This window comes from Ovis canadensis, chromosome 1, assembly GCF_042477335.2.
Source record: "Ovis canadensis isolate MfBH-ARS-UI-01 breed Bighorn chromosome 1, ARS-UI_OviCan_v2, whole genome shotgun sequence".
NCBI classification, from domain to species: domain Eukaryota; kingdom Metazoa; phylum Chordata; class Mammalia; order Artiodactyla; family Bovidae; genus Ovis; species Ovis canadensis.
Genome location: NC_091245.1, coordinates 233,510,077 through 233,522,944, shown reverse-complemented (window position 1 = coordinate 233,522,944; position 12,868 = coordinate 233,510,077). Strand labels below are relative to the sequence as shown.

The 12,868-nt window shown below is 39.3% G+C and overlaps 1 protein-coding gene across 8 annotated transcripts in view; it reads right to left on the bottom strand.

The window, feature by feature from the left end:
- Positions 1 to 12,868, bottom strand: part of VEPH1 (ventricular zone expressed PH domain containing 1) — a 384,254-nt gene that overhangs the window by 57,661 nt on the left and 313,725 nt on the right. The window contains exon 14 of one of the 8 annotated variants that reach the window (XM_069561349.1): positions 684 to 1,854. The exons of the other annotated variants lie outside the window; for them this stretch is intronic. Coding sequence (XP_069417450.1) covers positions 1,801 to 1,854 — 54 coding nt within the window. The 3' untranslated portion in view covers positions 684 to 1,800. Of the gene's footprint in view, positions 1 to 683; positions 1,855 to 12,868 lie in introns of those variants that run through there. 8 annotated transcript variants of the gene reach the window in all.

Sequence of the window (12,868 nt, the reverse complement as noted above, 5' to 3'; positions counted from 1 at the left end):
TTTAAAACTTGGAACAGTAGTAAAGGTTTTAAAAAGTTGCAAGCACAGTACAGAACAGAAACTTGTTTTTCCTGAACAACTGGAGAGCATGCTGCTAAGCTGATGTGTCATCATCCCTGACTACTTCACTGTTCATTTTCCAACAATTACATTCTCCTACATGACCACAGAATAGCCATCAAAATCAGGAGATTAACACTGAGTCATTGCTAACTTCTAATCCTCAGCCCCCATTTAAGCTTTGCCAATCATCCTAATTACATACGCTATAGCAAAAGGATCTGGTTCAGAACCACACAGGGTATTTAGTGGTCACATTAGTTTTCTTCAGTCTTGAAGAAGTTGGTCTTCCTTTGACTTTTACAACCTTGACAATTTTAAGGATCACTTGGTAGATATTTTGTACAATAACACTTAATTTGGGCTCATTTGACATTTCTTTGATTATATTCAGGTCATTTATCTTTGGTAGGACTACCACGATGTTCTCTTTGCTACAGCTAAAGTGATGTACAATTTAGATTTGACCCATTGCTGTTGAAGTTCACTTTGATCACCTGGTTAACGTGGCATCTGCTTTTCCATTGAAAGTTACTCTTACTTTCTTTAGTACTTTGAAACTGCTTCTCACTAAATTTTCAATTCATTCATGATTTAAATTTGTTTGGATTCATGGTTTCCTGTTTTTTTTTCAATAGATTATTTTAATTCTCAAATAATCCCTGATTTGGTCAGGGGCAGCCCCCTAAAGCTGGCTTCTCTATGCTTTTGAGATTTTCCCTTTCTTGGGGGCTTCTCTGGTGGCTTAGATGGTAAAGAATCTGCCTGCAATGCAGAAGACCTGGGTTTGTTCCTTGGGTCAGGAAGATCCCCTGGAGAAAGGAATGGCAACCCATTCCAGCATTCTTGCCTGGAGAATTCCATAGACAGAGAAGCCTAGTGGGCTACAGTCCATGGGGTCACAAAGAGTCGGACATGACTGAGTGACTAACACTTTCACATATCACTTTCATCATTCTTGGAGCACTTCCTCGCTTTTTGATATAATAAGATGTTACATGCTCATCTTATACTCTCCCTGACCCAGGTCTAGGATAATTCTCCAAGAAATCTAGGCTGCTGTTAATGGAAAATCATATTTATGACTCAAGCTCTGGGTGCTGGGTGTGTTCATTACTCTTAAGAGTTTGGCTGTTCCCAAGCCCTCTCAGTAGACACAGCTAGTTATGTATATCCATATCTAAAACATAGATGCAAATATATTAAAACAATAGTTTTATTTACTTACATATTAGCTTTTCTATGTCTTTATACTCATTTATATTGAAAGTCAGGAGTTTATACTGATACCTCCAATTTCGATCCAATACCATGGGGTTCACTCCAGTTTTCTTCCTTCCCATATCTGTATCTTCCTACTCTGACCATTAGGAACCTAACTCTTAATATCCTTAATTTATTTACTTATTTCATCAGTCTCCTAGTATGTAACCCATCTCTGCTGCCACCCTTTTACCCACATGGACACTCATCTCACTCAGGTTGAGATGCCCTGTCCTCACCTTGTGGACACCTGCTTACCCTATTTGGGCTTCAGCATTCTGTGCTGGGTAGCCTCATGCCTGGATGCTTTCCTCCCTCTTTCTGGGCTCTGACAGCCTACACCAGGTTGCCCTTTGTGGACACCCTCCTTACCCAGCTCTGACTCTGACCCCTACATGGGGCAGCCATCCTGGGTGGCCACTCTCCTGCTGGATTTGAGCTCTGACAGCTTGCTCTGGGCCACTGTGGTCCTCTCCTTCAAGGGCAGATGCCTGCCTTAGTCTGCAACACTGCATGTTTTGGGACTGTGTCCTAGGGGAGGGAAAAGGGGAGGAAGGAAATGGGAAAGAAGAGTAAGGAAGTAATTTCTGTTTGAAATTCTAAAATTTAAAAGAAAAGAAACAATGTAAACTATATATTTGTTTCTCCTACCAATGAGAAGTGATGCTTTCTCTTAAGTCTTCTAAAAAGTCGAAAAGATTAAACATGTTTTTTCTTCTGGGGAATAACATACTGCTGGATAATTAGACTCAGATTCTGTATTTGTATTCTTATTTGAGGCTAGAAGGGAAGTCTCTTTTAATACACAATCTTTCCTTTTTTGAAATATGCCCACAAAGATTGGAAAATAGTGAGAATAAACAATTATTGGTGAAGAGACTAGACTGTAAAGCTATTATAGCTTAAAATAAGGGTGAGCACTGCTCCCTTAAATCACTTCATGCAATTTCACCCTAAAGGCATTTATTCTTGTCTTTGTCCATCAAAAGGCAATGTAAACACTATTAATTTAATCCAGATGGAGTCAAATACTTATTTCTGACTCCATTTTGCTATTCTATTGAGGCAATTACTACCAAGAGATCAGTGATTTAGTCTGAAAAAAAAATGCTTTTAATTATTATTAATTGGATAACCACTGAGTTAACAAAAATGCCTTAGGATATTATATTGGAAATTAATTGAATATAATGTATTATCTACCTTCATGAAACTATTTCCTGAGGGAGATTACAGAGAAGGACCAATCCTTTTCACTTAAAGACACTTAATAAATGCTCATTAAATGAAATATTTTCCTAATATTTGGGGGCTGAGGTGGCTTAGAGTAGCAAAAAACAATTTTTATTTATCAAATTATTAATATGGCAAACATCTCAAATTAATCAACAAAGTTGGACAATTCAGTGCCTTGTCTGAGAATTTTAATATCTAGTTAATAAGCTGGATTTTAAAATGCCAATACAGTCAGTTGATTATTTTCTTACATAAAAAGTAGTAACAAGGGCAAATTAAGGTAAATAACCTAAAGGTAAAAGACCTAATGATGGCCATAAGACTAACCTTTTCTTTTTTTAAAAAATATTCAAGAAGCCAAACAATTTTCTTAAATAAAAATGGAGCATAAAATACAGGTTTTCTGTCCCTGACTAGCTTTACCTTGCATTGTTCAATGATTCTGGCTCAGGATTTGTACTAACTATAACATGGAAGAACTTCAGGGCCTTAATGCAAGCCATGATTCTGGAACTGTTGTCTCATAAATTCAGACCAAAAAATAAGTGTGATGTTTTGCACTTGATAATGCACTGAGGGGTTTGAAGGGCTTATTGCAAGTAAGTTAAGTGCCTCTGCAGAATACACAGAATTCAAGGAAGCTAAAATTTCTCACTGAAGAAGAAAGATGACCAAAATATCCAACAATATGTTTAGTGATTCATCATGATTTTCAAACTACATTCACTTTTCTTTAAAAGAATGTGTGTGTGTGTTTAAAACATTAAACAGAGTTGGAATACAGCTTCAAGGATTCAACAATCCCTGAAGAGCATCACATAACAGAATCAAAAGAAACAAACTGAAGGAAACTGTGGACAAAGATGAAAGGATCTAAGAATCTGGAAATTATCTAGTGAAAAGACTTCTGAGCACTGAAAGAGACCCCCATTCAAGTCCTAAGAAGAGAGAAAAGCAATGAAGTGTTGAATCAATAGGAAAAGTACTTTGCTAAGAGGCAAGAACATTGCTTCTGCTTGCAAAGACAAACAACTCTGAGACTTCAAAGAAAACTTTTTTCCTGCCTTTTTTAAAATTTCTTTTTATTTAAATCTTTAAGAACCCAGTGATAAAACTGTATCTGATAATGGCTTTGGTAACTACTGTTTCATGCCCAGCATTTTAAGTCAGTTATCTGCAATAGCCCTTATAAGTCTCCCTTCCCTCATCATTTCCAGACAGATGCCATTCTGAAACTTTATCTGAATTAAAAAAATGTTTGCCCGAAGAAACAGTTCTTTTAAATTTATAGAGCTTAAGGTTCTTAAAGTGGGAACTTTTCCAAGCACAAAACCAGATTGGGAGGGAAGGAAGGGCTGTTTTTCTGAGGGCGAACTTGTGTTCAGTTCATAAATATAAGATCACGGGGACCCATGTGACAACAATACCAGTTTAGGAGATTAGGAAAGGGATAGATGGGGATTCAGACCACTGAACCCAGAAGTCCAGAGAGCTTCTGACATTTCAGATTGTATCATGTATAATATCAAATACTTGTGTATATGAAACCTCAGTCCTCTGTCTTTGAAGTTCTCAATGATGTTAAGAAGTCTTATCCTACCACCAGATGAGGATTATGGTTCCCAGTTCTCTCCAATAATAAAATGACACATTTTCTTCTTTGCTGTGGAAATTTGAAGTGCTTCCCACATTAAGCAGGTCATATTTTCATACCCCATTGACGTTGGGTCTGGCTATGTAACTTCACTTGGCCAACGGACTGTGAACACGGGTTTTAGTGCCAGTTTTTAGCCAAGATCTTAAGGGACGGTGTGTGTTTCTGCACCCAGCTCTTGTAGTCTGCTATTACCATGAGGAAACATACAGCCATTTCAGCCTGGGCCTTTGAAGGAAGACCTGAGGAGCAGACCTGAGCCCAGCTGAGTGCCTTAAATTCAACCTGGCCTCCTTGACTGCACACCCATGTGGGCATATATACAGGTGTGCCAGTAAGCCACTGACTAACAAACTTCTTCACAAGCTGGCTTTCAAACTTTACTTCTTAGTATAAATCCTAAAGATCAAATGACATTACAAGCAGCCTCATCATCCCTACATATTTCTAAGGTTCTTTCAAAATAAATTGCTTCAAACTCTCCAAATACAAAAATATAATTAAATCCTAGATTAAATTATGCTTAGTATTGCTTAAACATCTTGTTTCATTTACTGTGATGGATTAAATAGACCATAGCTGGACTCCCGAATTTAAAACAAACTTTTTGTTTTGGTCACGAAAAGTAAACTGCCTTGCAGCCATTATAGGTGGTGCAGTGGTAAAGAATCTGCCTGGCAACATAGGAGACATTAAGAAACTCAGGTTCAATCCCTGGGTTGGGAAGAGGGCATGGCAATCCACTCCAGTATTCTTGCCTGGAGAATCTCATGAACAGAGGAGCCTGGTGGGCTACAGTCCATAAGGTTGCAAAGAGTTGGACACAACTGAAGTGACTTGGCATGCATGCACATAGCCATTATAAAGGGAAACTCAAAACCCTGGAACAACTCAATTCTCTACCTGTGCCATATCTGCACCTGAGCTGCTGACTGTGGAGAAAGGAAGCAGGTGGAGGAATTCTGCTCTGCTAGCTAGGCTTATTGAAATTTAGTTTCTGCTGTCACACAGTCTCACCACACTTCTCTGGTAAGCTTCTTCTCTCCACCAGAGGGATCATTTCAGAGTCTCTTCTCAGCCCTCCAGCATCTTCCCTAGCTTCACTCTCAGCTGATGACTTTGGTTCTGTTAATAAATTCACTGAGAAAATAGCAGCAATTAGCAGAGGTCTGCCTTATCTTCCTACATCTAGTTCTATCTGCCTCTATCTTCCCACTGGTTACATCATTCCAACAGTCTCTGTGCCCATATGGGACAACTTCTCCCCTGTGCACGGCATCACAGAAACTCATATTGTCTCGCCTCCTCAAGAATTTTGCTTTGGCAATCATGCCCTGTCCTTCCTGCATTGTCACTTTCTACTTCCTGCAGAAATCATTCGCATCAGCATACAACTGTGTGATATATCTCATATTAAACCACCCTCTATTCATCCAAATTCTCCTCCATTATAGCTGCTCTTCATTGCCAAACTTCTAATACCGTTGTTTGGATTTGCTGTCTTCACTTCCTCATTCTCTCGATAACTCACTACAATCAGGCTTTCATCTTCTCTGTTCCAACACAACTATTCTCACCAGGGTTGTTGGGGTCTTCTGTGCTGCCAGATCCCCTGGTCGATAGCATCTGATTCTGCTGATTACTCCTTTTTCTGTGAAATACTCACTTCACTTGGGTTCTAAGTTCACCAGCCTTTCGCAGTTTCTTCCTACTTTGCTGGAAGCTTCCCCATCTCTGCTGGCTTCATCTGATCCTCTTGACCTCTAAGTGCTGGAGGACCCTATTGGCAGTGTCCTTGATTTACTTTCCTTATCCTTTAGAGGTGATCTTAATCAGCTTCATTGGCCATTTAATTGTGGATTAATCCCAAATTTATGTCTCCTCTAACTCCAAACTCATACACCTGACTACTAGCCATTCCACTTGTATTTTTAATAAGCATCACAAACCAGACATGTACAAAACCCAAAGTCTTAACTCACATAAACTGTTTCTTCCTCAGCCATCTCCGTTTCAATAATGGTAACTCAAATTAATCAGTCATGGTTGTTATTGAGTCCCTGAGTCATATGCGGCTCTTTGTGACCCCAGAGACTATAGCATGCCAGGCTTCCCTGTCCTTTGCTATCTCCCAGAGTTTGCTCAAGTTCATGTCCATTGAGTCAGGATGCTATCTGATTATCTTATCCTCTGTCAATCTATAGTTCAGGCTAAAAACATAGCTGTTATCCCTGGTACTTTGCTTTCCTTCACTCCTCAAACCAATCAGCAAAGCCTACTGGCTCTACCGTCACATCATCTGAAATCTGAATACTTCTCACCACTTTCCATGCCCTTGACTTCCTTCTGGGTTCTGTCAGTGAGTAGATCAGCAGAACAGCAGAGAAAGGGACCAGAGAAAGGCCAGGGTATTTCTTCCCCACTCTCTCTTTGCTTCAGGCTTGCATCTCTAGCACTAGTTCTATCCCCACATTCCAGAGGCACTTCCTCCATGGCCCCATGGCTTCTGGGCTCTTCTTTCCTTTCTTTGCCACTTCAGCCCTTGGGATAATATCGCCTTGCCTCTTTTGCCTTGCATCCCTCTCCATGCTCCTGCAAATAGCTCCTTCACCAGTCTCTTCATGTGAACCATTTGAGAGTGAAGTTCTTTGCCAGCTGGCACACTGATCAACACACTACCCTATGTAAAGTATAATTTATCTCTGCTTTTTATCTTTAACTTTTTAAAAAAATACATATTATTCACTCACATTTATTATCTTCTGCCCCTCCTCCCTTTTCTAAAAAGTAAACTTTCTTTCTATTTTTACTTTTGTATCTCTAGCTTCTAGAAGAATACCTGGTATAGAGTTTCATGTAAATATGTTGCTAGTAAAGATAAGAGCTTCCCTGGTGGCTCAGACAGTAAAGAGTCAGCCGGCAATGCTGGAGACCTGGGTTTGATCCCTAGGTTGGGAAGATCTGGAGAAGGAAATGGCAACCTGCTCCAGGATTCTTCCCTGGAGAATCCCATGGACAGAAGAGCCTGGTGAGCCCCAGTCCATGGGGTTGCAAAGTGTTGGACACGACTGAGCAACTAACACATAATAAAGATAATACGCTCCTGACATATTCTTAACAAAAAAAGCATGAATTAAAGAAGAATATTTTGTCATATTCCTATGAAAAAAATCTACCTATTCAGATTGAGTACTAAAAAAGAAACATCTGGATGCATATGCATATATACATCAAATTGATAGTGGCTACTTCCTGGGAAGTGGACGATAGGATTTAGTTTTCTGCTTTGTGCATGTCTGTATAGTTTGCATTTGTAAGAGAAGTAAGCAGCAAATAGGACTGCTGAAATCCTACATGAAAAAAAGCCTAATTTTCTGGGCAAAGTAGAAAAAGTCATCCCTCCACTATAGGGTAGATACAGCTGCCTTGGCACCAACAGTTTTACTACACTGATACCAAACAAAGCCAATTTTCATTTAGATTCAGAATTAAAATATCCAGTTATTAAAATATCTGACAGCCTGAAGAAATGCAAGAACAGTTTTTTAAATGCATAAAATTGGATTTATAAAACAAAATTCCAAGCTATGGTCCTGAGTCTTTAGTACTCTATTTTAGAAATACTTCCAGTTTCTTGTTTGTATTCTGACTCTTAAAAAAAAAATACTACTTAATAAAACACTCTCATTTTGGATATATCTTATGTAGTTTTTTTTCCTTAAATATTCTTTATTAAAAACATCTTTGCATCTGAAGTTTATTTGTTTTGGCAGTTTTAAATCACAATATCCAGATATGAATTATTTTTTCTAAATAACTCATTGGTTTCTTATGTAGATTCCAAGGCATGTCTCAGAGTCTGTCACTGCAATCTGTATCAATATTTTTCTGAGCAAACAGATTACATGCTTAAACATTTAAGTTTAAGCACTGACTAAAAATAATCAGTGAAGTAAAATGTCCAGAAATCTCTTTAGTATTCTAACTAAAGTCAGCCTGGAGAAATGTCTTGGCATTGTCAAGGATTTAAGGAACATGAAGATTGTTGGGAAATTCTTATAAGATTTTAAAAGAAACAAGAACACCATGCTGTAAAACGTAGGAAAGGAACTCAATATTTTTGTGAGTACCAGGTTTCCTCATAAAAATGGAAAAAGAAATGTAATTTGATCCGTGTGACTTTTTGCCAACTCTGGTTTATTCTGTTGCTTTTGTTTGTTTGTTTGGAAGGTTTTGGCTGTTGGATTCTTGGACTAAGGTTTGAAGAACCCTGAGTTCCAGTGCCCTTGACTTGCCAAATGGCATAGGGATATTGCATCTTTTCATATTTATGAATCCTGGGACAAAGGGGATTATACTACTTACTTTTTAGAAAATGTCTGAGAGTTTTTACATGAAAAGTTGAATAATACGTTGAACTCTATATAGCAGCTGGAGAAAATCAGAATGGGGCTGAGGGGGCAGACTGCTCTGCTGACTATGGGCTCTGTAGGGCTTGCCTTGCAGTGCTGAATTCAGGGCTGGCCCCACATGTGGCTTCCAGAGCATGACTTTTTCTCCATCCTCTCTCATTGTTCTTCCTCCAGTTCCTTTGCTAACTCCCCTTCTCTGACCCGGCTGTGAAATGCAGGGATTCTCCAAAGTTCTACCTCCATCCTTTTCTCATCTTGCATTCCCTCTGTACTGGAGCAGTCTTTATCACTCTAGAGGTTCCAATTATATTTCCAAATATCAATCAGGAATCTGTGTTTGGGTATCCCCTAGGTATCTCACACACAACACCTCCCAAATTTAGCAGGTCTTCCAGCGTTACATTAAAGTGTCTTCCCTCCCAAACTCCTGTTGATAAAGTGTCATCTTTTCACAGTCTATGAAACTGGAAATGCTTTCACGTCCTTTGACTCCCACCTCCCACCTTGCTTTTGTTAAGGCTATCTCAGATGACTTCTCCTTCATTTCTGATAAGCAGCCATACTCCATCTATACTACCTACAATATTGCTAATTCCTATCTCCCTTCTCCATCCTAGCTTTCATTGCCCTTATTCTGACCTCATCACCTAGTGCATAGACCAACTAACAGGCCTCCCTGCCTCCTTTGTTCTTCATCCCATCCTTCACATGGCTGCCAGAGTTTCCTAAAACACAAACCTAATAATAATGATCCTCTGTGAAAAAGCATTGGCTGCTGCGTCATAGTCTGGCTTTAGCCTCATTTTCTGGCTTCACTACTTCTCCCATCTACACATTATAATTCATGTGTGCTGTTTCTGCTTATTAAGCCACCATAAACTTCCACAGTCCCATGTCTGTCTGTCCTCCTATAATGTCCTGCCTGCCTTTTCTGCCTAGTCAAATTATACTGGTCTCTCAAGGTCCAGTTCCATTAGGAAGACAATAAAACATGTTCACAACACAGTAGGATCAAATATCAAAATATTTGATATTCAGCCCCAAGGGGCTGAATTTAGTGAAAAAGAAGATATCAAAATGTCACAGAGTGAACACAGGATGAGGGTTTATTTCATTAGCTGAGAAATATAACTGAACTTCAATGTGAGTCGAACATATTGTCTATGAATCCTCTGTTCCTCCTAGACTTCTGTCATTGGTGTGACTTGCCTTGAATGATCTTTCCTTATGTTCCTACTTAAAGAGAATTTCCATATTTTCTTATTAAAAACATTGCAATGAACATATTTCATGGACTACTCTTTCAAGGGCATCTGTAAGTTCCTAAGAATGAAATTGCTGAATAGAAGGAACATGATACAAAACACTTGATATATGTTGCCATAGTGCAGTAACTACCTTTATACAAAGGTGTATGAAGATGCCTAGTTTCTATGCCCTCATCAGCAGTATTATCAAACTTAGATTTTTGCCAGGTTTAAATATTAAAAATGTTATTTTTGTTTATGCTTCCCTTAATTAACAGGGTTTAACATCTTTTCATATGTGTATTGGTCATTTGAATCTCTTTTCTTGCTTTCCCTGTTTTTCTCTTTTGTTCAATATTCTATATGGTTGGTCATCTTTTTCTTTATTGATTATACTTCCTCCTTGTAAATCTGTTTACAGTATGGGTTATAAATAGTATTCCAAATTAACCAATTGTTTTTTGATTTTGTTCATTATTATTTTTTAATTATACATAATTTAAAAATTTTGTAGTCAAATTTAGCAATCTGCGTTATTCTTCAGAGTTTTATATTATTCTTAGGAAAGTCTTCTCCATTCTAAGATTGTAAATAAAACCAGTCTTCTTCAAGTGTTTTTATGGTTTCTTTTTTAGAGTTTAAATATTTGATCTATATGAAATTTACTTTCATATAAGAAGTAGGATAAGGATTTGTCTTAATTTTCCCAAGTGGTTCCTAGTTATACCAATTTCACTTATTGAATAAACTTTTCCTCACTGGTCTGAAATGTAGCTTTTAAACTAAGTTCTGGCATACAGTTAGGGTATAACTCAACTCTATAAAATTTAATTAGAGAAAATTTATGGTGCCCTAAACCACTAGTTTAGGGGCTCCAGTATTAAACCAGTGTTATTCTGGATCTAGATCTGCTAATGGGTATAAATTTCACCATTGCAAAACTCACACGTCAAAGATCTTTTTTCTCTATGACTGAACCTAATTGAGCCCTTGAGCCCCCATGCCCATTCTGTGGCAGAACACTTAATTCAGCCAATACCAGGTATCTGTCTTCCACAGATGACCTAAGCTCTGGGGATTGGGGATGATGACAGCTTCACTCTTATCCAGGCTTTTGTGAAGGGGATGAATATTTAATAGGCACCCTCTTATCTTTTCCTGGCATCTACAAGACGTAATAAGAACCTGCCTGGTTCACATTACTATGCACTGGCATCTGCTCATGTCTTGGCCACGGGCCTCAATTTGCTAGTTCCAGGGCTGTGTCCTCCTTCCCCATTCTGGGACCTCTCTTAGCTCATCTGAGCCCTTTTCAGGGCTGGAGGTCTGGGAACCCCGACTGCTTTTTCTGCGTCACCTCCAGGTGCTGAGTCTCTATGAAACTGTGCTCATGCCCACCCATATGGGCATCTCTTAGCCTCTGCCCCATCGCATTTCTATCCTCCCGTATGACATGGGCTTCTCCAAGGGGCTTTCAGCGTCTCTGGGTTGTACCCTGAGATGAGAGGTAGAAGTTGTTTGTGCTCTCAGGTTTCTCTAAAAACCCATAAGGGATTTTTCTTAGAGGTTCTCACTCTAGCACCACAGGTGTGAAGCTGGGACATGCAGCATATGGAGGTGCCTTTCTCAGGTGTTCATATCAACTACTCACTGTCCTACTCTCCTTTCCTAACTATCTTCTTGCCTTCAATCTCTGAGATTTTCCTCTGGTTTAGAGGAGGGGCAGTGGCTCTGTGGGGGCGGTGGGAGGGAAAAAACAGCTTAATCATCACCCTGCACTTTTCCAACTCCCTTGTTTATAATACAAACTTTGACTATACTATAAACTTTTTGTTCAGTTCATTGGATTCTGATACTCAAAGCCAAACTTTTGGAACCAAAACAATGTTTTGTCTCTCAAAAGCCCAATTCATACAAATCAAAATACTTTGGCTTTTAATAAGCTCACTTCTGTTATGAATTTTAAGAGCCTGTTTTGGAGCTAGTGGCTAAGAATATGATTCTTTGTTCTTGCTGAATTGGGAAGATTACTGGGCACAAAGCCTGGGGGAAGGATGCACGGGAAGAGTCTTTAGTTAATATCTCAGAAAATTATCTGCAACTCCAAGTCCTTGATCTGGTCTGTGGACTCCTGTCTCCATCCCTGTGATCACTCCTCTGTGATCAGACCTATTTCAACTAACAGCTCCATGGTCCTCCCAGTTCCTTTCCTCTGCTCTTTCTTAGACCTCACTGCCTTTTGAACTAGAGTCTTGCCTTGCTTCCCTCACTGCCAGTCCTCCCAGGGACTAGAGACTCAGAATCTACCTTCTTTGACTGGGCCATTATTTTGATTATAGAGCTGTCTACCTTCCAGACTTTCACCTACTCTGTGCTCAGGAACCTCCTGATGTAATTTTTCATCTGCCTCCTGTTGCAACTGCTGGATCTTCCCAGTTCACCTCCTTGCATCACCCAGACCCTCAGCTTGACAGGATGGTGGTAGAGCATCTAATGTGGGAGTCAGGGGTGGGGTGTGTGAGATGGGCTCAGGAGGCACTGTGTGAGGAGAGCACCAAGGAGAATTACTGCAAAAAGGTTGCGTGGACAGAAGGTGGATTGTCAAGAACAAAGCATCATGTTATTTATAAGGTCTGGTCTGCGAGTCCTCACAGACTAGTGCTTTGGTGTATTTCTGTAGTTAATGACTTTCTTTCATGCCATGACCCTCCTATCCCTGAATATTTTTCAGGTCTAACTCTAAATAGTTAGTCATCACAGGGATTTTACTTCCTTCATATCAGGAGGTAGCCACTGTCACAGGTTTTTTGTTTGTTTTGTGCCATCAATAGCTTGATCTTATTCTTTGGGACTGTAAATGACTGGGGTTTTAAAAAGTCATTCTTCTCTAAAGGGAATGCTTGTACACCATTGGTGGAATGCAAACTGGTGCGGCTGCTATGGAAAACAGTATGGAGGTGCCTCAGAAAACTACGAATGGAACTGCCATATGATCC